Here is a 14,657-nt window from a genome sequence, read left to right as displayed (position 1 = left end):
CCTCAGTCCACCAGCTCGGCCAGGCTCCCTCGTCCCTCTGGATTCCCTTTGGTCCCTTATCACCCATTCTTCACCTCTGGACTTTCATTTGTTGGCTTCGCCCCGTCATTTCACCCCCCCGGTTCAGTTGGATTCTTCACTCCCTCCTGTCACCCGTCAGCCCTCACTCCCTCTATCCTCACCGTGTCCCTCTGTGCCCCTGTCGTCACCTTGGTCACCTGAGCCTGTGTTTTCACCATGGTCCCTTGGTCCCTCGTCAGCACCTTGTGTCGTTGGTCCCTCAGCTGCACCCTGGTCTCCTCTCCCACTTGCTCCGCCCCTGTCAGTCGACCCCCTGTTGTCATCAGCCGCGTGTCCACCGGCTCCACCAGGGGTCCTCCCTCCACCGGCTCCGCCCTGGTCTCGCCCTCACCCTGCTCCGCCCTGGCCACGCCCTCAGCCTGCTCCGCCCTGGCCACGCCCTCAGCCTGCTCAGCCCTCAGATCGTCCCCCCTCCTTCCTCTGTTCTGCGGCGTGAGGCCACGCCTTCCGGGAGGGGGGAGTTCTGTCACAGTCTGCGTCTGCACCGTCCTGTCTGCGTCTACTGCACTCCACTTTCCAGGACCCTCTTGTCCCCTCATTTGAACTCACTCCCTCATCAGTAGGGTTGGGAACCGAGAACCGGTTCTTTTCCAGAACCGGTTGTGTTTTTGAAAAAATACCGGAACCGTGCAAAATTCCTAAGTTTCGGTTCCGAAAACGGTTCTGATGCCGATGCGATATCATCATGTGGGCGAAGTGCTGGGAGTAGAAGACGCCGTCTTATTCCTAAATGACAAAAACTTCACCACTGAAGTTGCGATTTGCTCTCACACGCGCTGCATTTGTCACACACAGACACACGCACGCTGCGCGCGCCGACCGCCGAGTCACTCTCTAGCCTACATTCAAATCTGTTTGCACTGAGAGAGAGAGAGAGAGAGAGAGAGCAGTTGTCGATATGAAACTGCTTTACAATCACACAGTCTCAATATTTATTTGTTTCACATATTCAAATGATATCCGTTACAGAATTAGTGAGATTATAGTTTGAGTAAACATTGACGGTACTGGTCAAAACAGATGCAGTCTGTATATTTTTTGTGTTCAGATTTTACAAAATATATACAATGAGCGAGTGCATCATAATGTTTTTTTTTTTTCAAACCGTGTTTTTGTCTTATCTTGAATCACTACGTAAATAATACGCGTTAATACTCGGACTTCTTGTTTAGACTGGCCGGCGGATCGCAGCTGCTGCGGAGTAGCCCAATGCCTGCGTGACTCGTCATGGACATAAACAGAGAGAAGTAGCTCCGGCAACAATGTTCTTCCGCAAGACGCATTTCTGTTTATTAACTGCTAGAGCGCCGATTTATCCAGTAATGAAATAAGTAAAGTCTTAATGAATCAATCATTCAAACTGTTTTAAAAAATAATCTGTTCTACACACATATGTGCGTTAAAGCATATTCTACTCCTTCTGAGAGGGTATTCTTCACTGTTGGAGATACAATAAAGGAGAGGTCTAAATTATTATAGAGAATGCAGAATTTTTTAATTTCCTTTATATATATATATTTTTTTTTTTTTGCAAAGATTGCTTAATAATATTTTGAGTTTGTTTACATTACCAGTCTGTTAAACTAATTTGTCAAGTACTATAAGAAATAAACACAAAAAGGATTGTGGATTTTTCTCTTACTAATATTTTAATTGAATGGGAACCGGAACCGGAATCGTTTGGCGGAACCAGAATCGGAACCGGAACCGGAAAATTTCTCACGATTCCCAACCCTACTCATCAGCCACCTGTTCCTCGTCTTGTTCATCTGTTTCACCTGTTCTTCACATCATTATGTTTGATTCCTCCTTGTATTTAGTTCCCTCTGTTTGATTCAGTCTTTGTTGGTCGTTGTCTAATGTTGGCCTGTGTTGCACCTGTGTTCCTGTCTTCCTGCCTGTCTTTTATATTAATAGTAATCTTTATTGCTACTCTGGAGTCCTCTGGTTCCTCAGCCTGCACCACACCGTGACATGTATGGTCCGTTATTGTGGTAATGCAGCAGGGAAACTTTTTCCCTGTTGGTTCCCCAGGGGATAAGGTTGGACGGTATGACCAAAATTGTGTTTTACAGTATGACAAATTTTATTTCACGGTAACAATGTATTTGACGATATAGTTATAGTTAAATGTGTAGTTATCATCAAATAATCGACAAAAAGGGCTTTGTATTATAAATAAACCCAAATATTTTTATTTTATTTGGTGAATTGTTCCATTGGTTAACTACATATTTTGATAGCAAAATATAGTAAACAAAACACACTTATCAACTTTTTGATGAACTTCCCAAAACTGATTGATATTAAATACAACTCATAGGTGCATTTAAACTTTAAATAAAGTGTTGCTGAATAATGTTTCAATCTCACGCATTGCTTTCCTTCATCAATCAGTTAATAATATCTAAATATTTTATATTGAACTATTCTATTCATAATAAATTAGTTACTTTCTTTTAATTTTGTGGAATATTAGTAATACTAGTTATGTTTAAATGTGTTCCCAGGTCTATTTTTACAATATGTGCTTATTATTTTTGTGATACCTGACGACCCGTCACCCTGAGCTTTAATCAAGAGGAGTTCAGAAGTGTCAAGTTCATCAGGTTCAGAAGTGACTAGAAGGAGAGCAGCAATATGAAAACCAAACAGCAGCTACTGTAAGTGTTGACAAGAATGTTAGAATGCCAAGTTCACTCTACAGGATTTTAAGCCCGATTTGCAAATCGTTGAGCTCGCGGTCAGGGAGTTATCTTGTGCAAATCGTGGGTGATTAGCGGGCGATGAACGCTTTCCAATCTGTTAGTGTGAATTGAAAGAGCCAACAACGCAGCGAAGACGCTCGCAGACGCCTCGCAGGTGCGACGCCGAGCCCAGAAAAATATCTACCATGCTAGATATCCAGAGCTGTCGCGCAACTCAACCTCAGTGATGTCCTGAGCTACGGCCAATCATAGTAAGGGATGGGTTTAGGTCACCGGGTAAATCTTATTTTTTATTTTTTGTGCATTTTTTTTTTCTCAGAGCAAATCATCGCGCAAACAGTGTGCAGCAGCACTAGTTTCTGTCTGACGTCCATATTGGCGTGCTGTGTTCTTCTCTAGGTATTGGCGCACGTGCTGTTTCGAGTCATTTCTGGTTAGTTTTATTGCGTGATTTTTCATGACAAAACTCGTTTTTTAGACAAGATAGAATCATTGGGTAACAGAGTTGTTGTCAACTCGTTATTTATTTGATTATTTTCAGGATTTAGACCGTACCATAGTACTGAAACAGCTCTCATTACGAAAACGATTCCGGGTGAAAACATAAAAATATTTTTTCGGATGTTCCTTTCGTTTACACGGCGACAGCGTTTTTTGGGGCTTGAAAACGCAAAAAAGTAAAACCACCCTCCAGAGTGGAAATCTTAAAAACGCTCCACCGTCGCGTTCCCGTCTAAAATGTAATATCACAAAATAATATTAAATATTAAAAATAATATCACATAGTATTACTGATCAGAGAAGGCGCATTAATTACCTCCATCAAATTGTTGATGCCCCAATTCGTTGGAGGCAAACCAGATGGATTTGGACGAGACCTGGAAGAACCAGTAAATGGTGGGACAACTTTGTGGAAGGAGTAGTTGATGACAATGCATGGCGTGAAAATTTCCGTATGTCTAAAGATTATCTTTTCACCTCTTGTGGAGCACTTTGTCCTTACATCATGGGTAAAATAACGAACATGAGAGCACCTGTTGGAGTCTTCAAAAAGGTAGCTTGTACGTTGTATTATTTAAGCGACGAGGGACGGCTAAGAAAACCTGCGAACGCCTTTGGCTTATCACGGTCCACTGTGTCGGTCATCATCAGACAGACATGCAGAGCCATAACTGTTCATCTCGGTCCAAAATACGTAAAGTTGCCATTATCTGTGCCCGAGGCAGAGGAGCTCGTTTCCAGATTTCTGCAGGATCATGGAATGCCACAATGTTTGGGAGCGGTAGATGGGACTCACATTGAAATTAAACAGCCAGCCGTCAACGCCATGGACTACATAAATAGGAAGGGGAAGTTTTCCCTGAATGTCCTGTGTGTGATCACAGATACAGGTAGGCATAATCAAGGTACTTTTGTGCTATTTCTATGTACTCTTCACTGTATTGTCATTGTATATAATTGACTGTTCGCAAAGACCCGTCCCCTTAGTTACTGTCGCCATGGCCCAACAAGCTATACACAGTTCTCATATTCTCACCATAGACTGTTCTCACGCAGTGAAAATTACATCGTGGAGCAGAGAGGAGACTGACAACATGCTGACAGACCAGGTTACTTTTCGGTTACTTTTTATATTTAACATATTAAACTAAGTGTCACCTTTCAAATTTTGTCATTTTTAAAAAGAAATTTAAACAATATATACAGTTTTGTGGCTCTTTAATGTGTCTTGACAGATCGCTGTAGAGCATCAGTTAAAACTGTTCGTGATCCGATCATCTCTTCCTTCTAGCACTGCGTCAAAAGGTGTGTATACGGGAGAATTCGGACAATGAAAACGCCCGCGAAATGTGCTGTTTGGCAGGGATCTTTGGAACTTTGTTATGCGTACCTGTAAATGCCTGTAAAGGCCCGGAAACAGGAACTTGTCTGACCACATGCTGTTAGTTGATGGCTTGGCTTTTTAAATGCTAATTTGTTTTGGGACTGGCTCAAGTTTGCCCCTATTCCCCTGCCCCCCTCATTAGTATTCAGGAAAGGTGATAGGCTTTACATTGGGTCAATCTTCAACAAGTGTTACGGAGAGCAGAGTGGAGATGTTACAACTTTACATAGGGACAATATGGCTATTAAATCTCTGAGTCCGAACGAAAACAGACTGGTGTATATGGCAAATGAAAGTTTGAAGAGGATATTTGAAAAGCTGGAGATGATGGACATGAGGTTGGATAAGATGGAGGCTGACATCAATGAGCTCAAAGAGGCAAAAGAGGAGCCTGCTTCAAAGAAATTAAAGAGAGCTGGGAATAATTCTGTTGAGGTAAGTTATTTTCTGACCATCACAGTGTCTGCTTAACTTTGTGTGGTTTATTTATAAATCTATTCGAATTGAGCCCTCATACTATGTTGGATTTTTACAGGAAGCTGTATGGAGATTGCACAATGGGGAAAACAACATACACAAATATGACGCACAGACAAGGTATATCTTTAAAACTATGCTTTCATAACAGTCTTTTCTTCTAAATTATATTTTTAATCAAGCTTCTTTAATTACTGCTTCACAGTCTATCCTCTCCCCACAACCTCGAGGTCATAATCTTTTTAATGGCTGTACCGGACGTAGATCCTGCTGTTGTTAAAGGTAAGTCACAAGAGAATGTACCAAGGCTACAACTTTTTAACTGTATAGATTAGTTAGTTACAAATAAACATATTCTCCCCCTCTCTATCTCCATCTCTCTAGCATCCTGCAAGACATATTTTGAAACTGTTAGAAGGGGTTACAGGATGGCCCAAGATGAGAACAAAGACAAGATGGAGGACAGGAGGATCATTATGCTCATGAGACAAAGAAAAAGAAGAGTGTATTTTATATAAATACATATAAATCTGAGTAAAACCCTCAGCCTGGGAGAGGCTCCCATCCCAACACATTTGATATTTTCAGTGGTTTAATTACTTTTTTCCCTCCCATTTTGCAGCTACTGAGCTGCAGGACTGGGGTTCCCCAGACAGAGGAAGATGCAGCTATCTGGAAGACTGCAAAAGTTGACCACATGTCTGAAGAGTAGGATGCCATATTGGATGGAAAGTCGGTGTGGGTTGTTCGGGTTATTATATTGTTTTACATATATTATACACAGGCCTTATATATTATATGGGGTTATTTATTGTATGACTAATAGTAAAATGTATTCTGTGCTAATGTTTTTTTTTTATAGAGTTTTGACTGTGTGTATATAAATATATATGCCATGTGCCCAGTGTCATTTACAAATAATAAAAATAACAAACTCAACTTTGTCTATCTGATTGTCTTGACATTATAACCATGAACACCAATGACAATGAATATTAATAATGAGTAATAATAAACCCAAATGAGGCCATAAACTGGACCAATAGTGTGGGGGTTTAGAGGAGGGACAAAGCATTGAGCACCCAATCCTATGTAAGATCTCTGACCAATTGAAGGAGGCCACTGCCTTGTGTCCCAAAGGTGTGAAATGCTAATGTTCCCCTGCATTGACCCCGACCTGGGGATTATTCACCATGGTAACTGATGGCCCTAGTGGCTCCCTGCTGTGCTCCAAACTTGGTACATATCCAGGAGTTTTCGGGATTGTGTGACGGGACAGCAAACTCCCGTATACACACGTTTATTTGTGGAGTACACAGGAGTACTCAGGAGTTTTACATGCCCGAATACAGCTCTTTTCACGCAGTGTAGTTCATTTATGGCATCAAATAAACATGAATAAAGATAAGAAGGAATGTTGTTTTAACCGCGGAAAGGCATCAGCACACTACTTTTTTTTTTTTTTTTAAATCATCCCATGTTAAACTACTATCTCCCCTGTCGGGCCAGATGGCAGATGGCGAAGTATGATTGGTCAGATCAACTGTCAATGAAGCTCTCTGCGAAGGGTCAATTGCAAAGCACTTAGACATTTTGCTATTTGCTTGCCTTACAGATTCATGGACGTGGTCATAAAATGGCCTGGAAGTGTCCATGATGCATGTGTCTTTGTAAATTCCAAAGTGAACAACTACTTCAAGACTGGTAAGATATCTTCACTGGAACGGCAGATAGTGGATGGAGTGGAGCCCATACCTGTCTTTCTCGTGGGGGACCCTGCATACCCCCTTCTCCCTTACCTTATGAAAGAGTACTCAAATGGAGATCCGGGAGTTTTCTGGTCAGATCGCGGCCTTGGCCCTGGATAGCCGTGATCTGTTCCAGTATACCTGGGGGTTTGCTCCTCTCGCTGCCTCCTGCTCTCTCGGTGATGAGGCAATTAAGCTGTGTTACCAGCTAGGGGCTAAGGAGGTCGACCAGAGGGAGCTCCCCAATCTCTCAGGTCTGAACTGGAGAGAGGCGCTCTCCGTTTGCGAAGAGAGTTTCATCCCAGAGCTTCACACCAGCTACGTCCAGCCAGAGACAGTCCAGCCAGAGACCATCCAGCCAGAGAACGTTCAGCCAGAGACTGTCCAGCCAGAGACCCTTCACATCACTTATGCCGAGCCAGAGACGCTTCACGTCATCACCTCCAAGCCAGTGTCTAAAGACATGATGGTCGATTCAGAGACTGTTCATGTTACTTCTGCCAATCCAGAGACTGTTCACGTCACCGCCTCCAAGCCAGTGTCTAAAGACAAGATGGCCGCCTCCAAGCCAGTGTCTATGGACAAGATGGCCGATTCAGAAACTGTTCATGAGACTTCTGCCAATTCAGAGACTGTTCACGTCACCGCCTCCAAGCCAGTGTCTATGAACAAGATGGCCGATTCAGAGACTGTTCACGTTACTTCTGCCAATCCAGAGACTGTTCACGTCACCGCCTCCAAGCCAGTGTCTAAAGACAAGATGGCCGCCTCCAACCCAGTGTCTACGGACAATATGGCCGATTCAGAAACTGTTCATGTTACTTCTGCCAATTCAGAGACTGTTCACATCACCGCCTCCAAGCCAGTGTCTAAGGACAAGATGGCCGCCTCCGAGCCAGTGTCTCCAGACGAGATGGCCAAGCCAGTGTCTCCTGACGAGATGGCCGATCCAGTGTCTCCGTACGAGATGGCTGATCCAGTGTCTCTGGACAAGATAGCCCATCCAGTGTCTCCGGACAAGATAGCCGATCCAGTGTCTCCGGACAAGATGGCCGATCCAGTGTCTCCGGACAAGATTGCCGATCCAGTGTCTCCGGACAAGATTGCCGATCCAGTGTCTCCGGACAAGATGGCTGATCCAGTGTCTCCGGACAAGATGGCCGATCCAGTGTCTGCTCCCGAGCCAGTGTTTGTTTCTGTGTTTGTGTCTGTCCTTGTGACCATTTCTGTTCTAGTGTCTGTTCCTGAGCCGGTGTCTGTTCCTGAGCCGGTGTCTGGGCCCGAGCTGGTGTCTGGTCCTGAGAGGGCATCACCGCCGTGGCCTCCCGAAGGCTCTTCACAGCCTTGGCCTCCCAAGGGGTCTTCACCGCCGTGCCCGCCCGAGGGGTCTTCACCACCGTGGCCGCCCGAGGGGTCTTCACCCCCTTGGCCGCCCGAGGGGTCTCCACCGTCTTGGCCGCCCGTACAACCTGCTCCGCCCTGTTCATCCGCACAGTCTGCTCCACCCTGGTCCCCTGAGGGGTTGTTTCCGCCCTGGCCATCCATTCTGCCGCAGTCTGCAGGTCCTTTTCCACTCCACGGACCTGGCCCTCCATCCCTCCCCCGGATCCGCCTCCGCTCCACCTCCCTCCTGGACTGTTTTTGAGCGTCTGGAAGCCGCTCTTTGGGGTGGGGCTATGTAACGGTCACCAGGTGGAGTGCCCTTGAGAGTCACCAGAGGGCACTCCACACCAGATGTTCATGTTTCACTCACAACTACATTTCCCATAACTCACTGCCCAGACTCATCAGCACTCATCTCATTCACCTGTTTCTCATTATCTTGTTTAGTTCACACCATAAATACCTTGTGTTCACATTCACTGTTTGCGAAGTCTTGTTTTACTGTTAGTAGCATTTCTGAGCGTTTTTCTCCTTTCTTTGCTTCCTGTATTTTTGACCTGTGCATTGATTATCGTTGCTGACCCTTTTCTGCCTGCCCTGACCCTGGACTGTTTTCACTGGACTCTGATTCTCGCTGCCTGCCTCGACCCTCTGCCTGTATCTGGTTTGTCTATGCCTTGTCTCCATTGCCCTGTTAGCTGTTGTTGATCCCTGCCTGTTTGATTCTTCTAATAAATGCTGCATATGGATTCCCTGGTGTCTGCTGCATCAAAACAGATCTAATATTCAGCAACTCAAGCTTTATCATTTGTTAATCTGCATTATATCTGTTTTTAATGTATTGAACATAAATAAATCAATTTGTTTGAGATTTTTGATTTTATTTAGTAATTTGGAAACCGACAGTCTATATATGTTAATATCTGGGGGAAAGAGTCTCTATGTGTTGGTATTTATTGGACCTCAGTAATGTGAGACAGCTAGCACACGGTCGGATAATAATACCATCTCTTTTTAACAAGTCAGGACTGAAGTCAGCTTTACATTCTTTATATCAGTTCAGTAGAAAAATCAATCCTATTCATAACATAAGGATCATGTCAAACATATGTTGGGATTTTATACAATTCAAAACCAGCACAGCACTTTCCTCGTCCATTATGCTTTTCTCTTTTCATCTGTCCCCCAATTATGAGGTTTTAATAATATTCAATAATTAATAAGTTAATTAATAAGTAGACAAGACAAGTTTATTTATATAGCACATTTCATACACAATGGTAATTCAGAGTGGTTTACATAGAAGAAACTAAAATAATCAAAACAAATAAGAAGAATTAAAACAGTTTAGAATAAAATATAAAAGCTAAAAAGATGTGTTTTGAGTCTTTATTTGAATGTAACTACTGAGTAATTACGAAGTAATTAATAATTCACCCCATGAGAAACAGAATGTTGTGAGTTTAATAAAGCAATGATAAAATAATGACTTTGCATTCTTTATTTTGTACATTACAGAAAAATTATAAAACAAAATTGATATCATGAAAGCAGTGCATCTCAAATGAAAGTAGCAGGCTGTTTTAAAAGGCAGGAATCTCAATGGGAACACAGTATGAATGATTCCATAAAATAAAACAAACAAAAGCACAAACCAGGATGAACCCTATTTCTCACAGACCCCTTTTCTGAGGGTGGCGCATTGGAGATCATTCCAGTTGTGGAGAGGAACTGAATAATACAGTTCAACACAATCCTCATCACGCAAGTTATTCGGCTCACGTGAGTACCAAAACCTGAATAACATGTGTCAGTTTTGTTAATTATTCAGAACCCCAAAATTCATGAATCAACAATAATCAAACCAGCAAAATAAGCTGCAGTACAAGTGAAAGTGCAGAAAAGTAAAATAGAGAAGAATAATATAATTTATTTAGGAAGTTGATTTGCTTATGATTGTTGATGTCATGGAATAATTGTTTTTAGACACTTACTGGTGGTTGTGATGGATTTGTGAATACTAAACAAGCACTTACCTTTGACTAAGTGGTGAATTATCCACCCATTTCATTTTGCCCTCCTGCTGTATGTCATTCAAACCAATCCACACATTATCCCTGACTATTGAGGTTATGAACCTCTGTGGATAAAAACAGGAGTAAGTGTGATTCCTCTCATTTATTAAAAAAAACGTTAAACCAAACTCACCTGCTTCGCTTCAGTTTTGATAATGACCAGATCACCACCACGATCCCTGCAGTACTGCCTGCTGTTAAACCAGTTCAACGGAGGGGTTATGAAAAACCAACCCAACCGATTTCCTAACAGAAAAAATTTTTTTGAAAAAATGTATTCATCAAAGAAGAAGTAAAGTAAGAACTGAAACAAAAACAAAATGTACTTACCTCTATCATTAACTTTCTGTAGTTCATCAGTCAGAGATTTGACGTTGACTTCCAAACCCAGTTTCTGCTGATTCAGAGAGTTGAAACTGTTCTGTAACTGGTTTTTTTCAGCAGTGAGACTATTGACTCTGGTCTCCAGGTTCAGTTTAATCTGGCTCAAAGTTTTAAAACTGTTCTGTAACTGGCTTTTTTCAGCAGTGAGACTATTGACTCTGGTTTCCAGGTTCAGTTTAATCTGGCTCAAAGAGTTAAAACTGGTCTGTAACTGGTTTTTCTCACCAGTGAGGCTGTTGACTCTGGTTTCCAGCACCAGTTTCATCTGACCCAAAGAGTCAACGCTTCTCTGTAACTGGCTTTTCTCAGCAGTGAGGCTGTTGATTCTGGTCATCTGCTCCAGGTTCTTCTGACTCGAAGAGTTTAAACTGGTCTGTAACTGGCTTTTTTCAGCAGTGAGATTATTGACTCTGGTCTCCAGCTCCAGTTTCTTCTGACTCAAAGAGTTTAAACTGGTCTGTAACTGTTTTTTCTCACCAGTGAGTCTGTTGACTCTGGTTTCCAGCGCCAGTTTCATCTGACCCAAAGAGTTTAAACTGGTCTGTAACTGTTTTTTCTCACCAGTGAGTCTGTTGACTCTGGTTTCTAGCACCAGTTTCATCTGACCCAAAGAATTAACGCTTCTCTGTAGCTGGCTTTTCTCAGCAGTGAGGCTATTGACTCTGGTCACCAGCTCCAGGTTCTTCTGACTTGAAGAGTTTAAACTGGTCTGCAACTGGCTTTTTTCAGCAATGAGATTATTCACTCTGATCTCCAGCTCCAGTTTCTTCTGACCCAAAGAGTCAACGCTTTTCTGTAACTGGCTTTTCTCACCAGTGAGGCTATTGACTCGGGTCTCCAGCTCCAGTTTCTTCTGACTCAAAGAGTTAAAACTGGTCTGTAACTGGTTTTTCTCACCAGTGAGGCTGTTGACTCTGGTTTCCAGCTCCCGTTTCTTCTGACCCAAAGAGTCAACGCTTCTCTGTAACTGGCTTTTCTCAGCAGTGATGCTATTGACTCGGGTCTCCAGCTCCAGTTTCTTCTGACTCAAAGAGTTAAAACTGGCCTGTAACTGTTTTTTCTCACCAGTGAGGCTGTTGACTCTGGTTTCCAGCTCCCGTTTCTTCTGACCCAAAGAGTCAACGCTTCTCTGTAACTGGCTTTTCTCACCAGTGAGGCTATTGACTCGGGTCTCCAGCTCCAGTTTCTTCTGACTCAAAGAGTTAAAACTGGTCTGTAACTGGTTTTTCTCACCAGTGAGGCTGTTGACTCTGGTTTCCAGCTCCCGTTTCTTCTGACCCAAAGAGTCAACGCTTCTCTGTAACTGGCTTTTCTCAGCAGTGATGCTATTGACTCGGGTCTCCAGCTCCAGTTTCTTCTGACTCAAAGAGTTAAAACTGGTCTGTAACTGGTTTTTCTCACCAGTGAGGCTGTTGACTCTGGTTTCCAGCTCCCGTTTCTTCTGACCCAAAGAGTCAACACTTCTCTGTAACTGGCTTTTCTCAGCAGTGAGGCTGTTGACTCGGGTCTCCAGCTGCAGTTTCTTCTGACTCAAAGAGTTGAAGTTGTTCTGCAGTTGGACTTTTTCAATCGTTAATTTAGTGTTGTTCTTCTTTAAGCCGTTGATAGTCTGATTGAACTCTTTAACTGTGTTCGAGTAGCTCTTTACCAGGTCTCTCTCTCCTGTGCCTTTGATGTGCTGCAGTATGATGTAGGCAAGTAGAAAAGCACAAATGAGCCCAAGACACACTGTCAATAACACCAAACACCAACTTCCTCCTGACAGAGAGAAAACACACAAATATAAATTTAGAACAATTCACTCCATATTATAAAATATAACTCTTAAAATCAACCTTCAATCAAAATCAAAAAAAGTGTTTTTTGAATGCTCTTTTATAATGACGATCATCTGAAATTAATATATGGTACAAAATGCAAACAAGAACATATGCTGCAAAGAGAAAAAATAATTATGTTAATACATTTCATATTTAAACATTCTTAGAGAACAATACGTATAATTTTTTCAGTTTCTGAAACATTTCTGCTTTAGAATAAACTTTACTTACTGTTCTTTTGTGTTTTTCCCTCATCCTGGTGGTCACCTTCAGGTGTGCCCTTAACATCGCTGTTTTCAGATTTTACAAAAAAGATTTTAGGATCCATTTTTTTGCACTTACTTACAGTTTCAGTACAATGTGTCTTCACAGATGATCTGTGGTCTTTAGAATGAGCGCTGGTCATTTATATACTGCTGACCTGCCCATTTTTGCGGAACCTGTGCAAAAGGTTTAACATCGCCTTAAGACCTTGGTTACTTGGAATCTGCTATGATGCCGTTCAGTTTTTGTTTTTATTTTTTTTTTGCACTGTACTATAGCTATACTCGGAGCAAATATGAAAAATATTACACACACAAAAATGAACTGCAAAAAAATAAGTCAAGCTACAAGTACAGTATATGCAATTAAATTAAATCCATTTAACAACATAGATTTTTTTCAAAGCAGCTTTACAGTGATAATAGGAAGTTAAAGTAACAGAGATAGTACAGCAGCTCTAGAATAAAGTCACTGTCCAGCTAAAGTTAATTTTGATTGATTTACTTTCATTGCAATGAAATGAACACGCTCCGGCCACTCATTCGCACAACAACAGTGCCTGGTGGCTCGAGAATGCAAACTTTGAAACAGGTTCCGAGGTGTATGCATTGAAACATTTTGAAGTGCGTAGAAGTGTACGGGGTGTCAAATTGAACCCTTAAGCCCAAATTGAACCCTTAAGGCCTCATGGTCTCCTTCCGAGTTCACACTTTCATGATGTAATGTTGCTATGACTGTCTGCTGTAGGGCACATATCGGCTGCTAAGGGGGCGTTTGACAGCTTCTGAAACCTAGAATCAAAAACACAATAATCCACACCCAGCAGTCTTGTAGACTTAACGAACATGCATGCACGTCAGCCATTGCAAATCCATAAGACCACACGAGCATATGAAGTTTACCATTTTGGAAATGTCCTTCATATGGGCAGACATCAAAATCAAGGAGTCGAGGGTCTGCCCATAAAGACTTTGGCAGGAGCAATGGGGATTCCCCCAAGGGGAAGTGTTTATAAGGAAGTTTTTGTGTGTAAATTTAAAAGATAAATTTGATAAGATAAGATATTTACATATAAGTACAACTTGCACCAATCATCCTGTTCAAAAGTCCCCGGCTCTAAATGCATCATGTGTTGCCATCTTGAGCCTATAGTGAATGTTTGAAGCTTTTTTAAAAGTTGTGCATGAGTCCCTCAATTGTCCTCAGTGTAAAAAGATTTATCACAGGGTTTGTAGAGCAGTATTTAATGATCTATAGCCTTTAGCAGCACAGCCCAAATGCTTTTCTCCAAACTGCGTGGATATAAAAATCATCAGTTACTGGATAGATAATTTTTTTTTTCTATTCAGCCCTATATTTGTGCTGTGTCTCAATTCAATGCTTCATACTGCAAAGGCAGCCTTCAAAGGCCGATTGCGTCTTCACGGTGGGTCCTAATTGGCCTATCAGTAAACCCCTCCCCTCGAACACAGATGAGCCAATGGCAATTGAGAATCAGTTGCACTGGAACCGGAACTCTGACGCCGTAAAGAATCATAGGAAGATCCGGAACTCTGAGTTTGATGGTGTTTGTGCTGCGAAAATTATAAAACGATGTGGTGCTTGGGCTACTTGTAACACCTGAGAGGATGAGCAATGGAATTTATTTTATTCCATTTCATAAACCCAAACAAGACAGGGCAAAGTATCTGCTTTGGATTAAATTGTTAATCCAATGATGTTGGCGCAGTAACCTGGTTCCTTAAACGGGTCAGTTAAAGGGTTAGTTGACCCAAAAAGGAAAATTATGTTTATGTAAATCATTTAAATTTGAATGAATAAAATTATGTCGT

At 42.2% G+C, this 14,657-nt stretch overlaps 2 protein-coding genes across 3 annotated transcripts; one reads left to right on the top strand and one right to left on the bottom strand.

Moving 5' to 3' along the window:
* Positions 1 to 4,581: 4,581 nt before the first annotated feature.
* Positions 4,582 to 6,090, top strand: LOC148970759 (uncharacterized). 2 transcript variants are annotated; one of them, XM_089124063.1, is made up of 5 exons: positions 4,582 to 5,109; positions 5,210 to 5,271; positions 5,357 to 5,433; positions 5,536 to 5,654; positions 5,774 to 6,090. In XM_089124063.1, exons 1-5 carry the CDS (start codon positions 4,912 to 4,914, stop codon positions 5,861 to 5,863), a joined length of 546 nt encoding a protein of 181 aa, XP_088980189.1. In that variant the 5' UTR covers positions 4,582 to 4,911; the 3' UTR covers positions 5,864 to 6,090. The 2 variants fall into 2 exon arrangements, with proteins under 2 accessions (XP_088980189.1, XP_088980190.1); XM_089124064.1 differs by lacking the exon at positions 5,536 to 5,654.
* Positions 6,091 to 9,599: 3,509 nt separating this feature from the next.
* LOC120479995 (uncharacterized) lies at positions 9,600 to 12,949 on the bottom strand. The gene is made up of 5 exons (XM_089124060.1): positions 12,793 to 12,949; positions 10,688 to 12,499; positions 10,491 to 10,603; positions 10,319 to 10,422; positions 9,600 to 10,078 (listed from the first exon to the last, which is right to left on the bottom strand). Exons 1-5 carry the CDS (start codon positions 12,887 to 12,889, stop codon positions 9,949 to 9,951), a joined length of 2,256 nt encoding a protein of 751 aa, XP_088980186.1. The 5' UTR covers positions 12,890 to 12,949; the 3' UTR covers positions 9,600 to 9,948.
* Positions 12,950 to 14,657: the final 1,708 nt, after the last annotated feature.

This window comes from Pimephales promelas, chromosome 19, assembly GCF_988280905.1.
Source record: "Pimephales promelas chromosome 19, fPimPro1.hap1.1, whole genome shotgun sequence".
NCBI classification, from domain to species: Eukaryota; Metazoa; Chordata; class Actinopteri; order Cypriniformes; family Leuciscidae; genus Pimephales; species Pimephales promelas.
The sequence above is the reverse complement of the archived record's forward strand: the minus strand, read 5'-3'. Positions and strand labels throughout refer to the sequence as shown.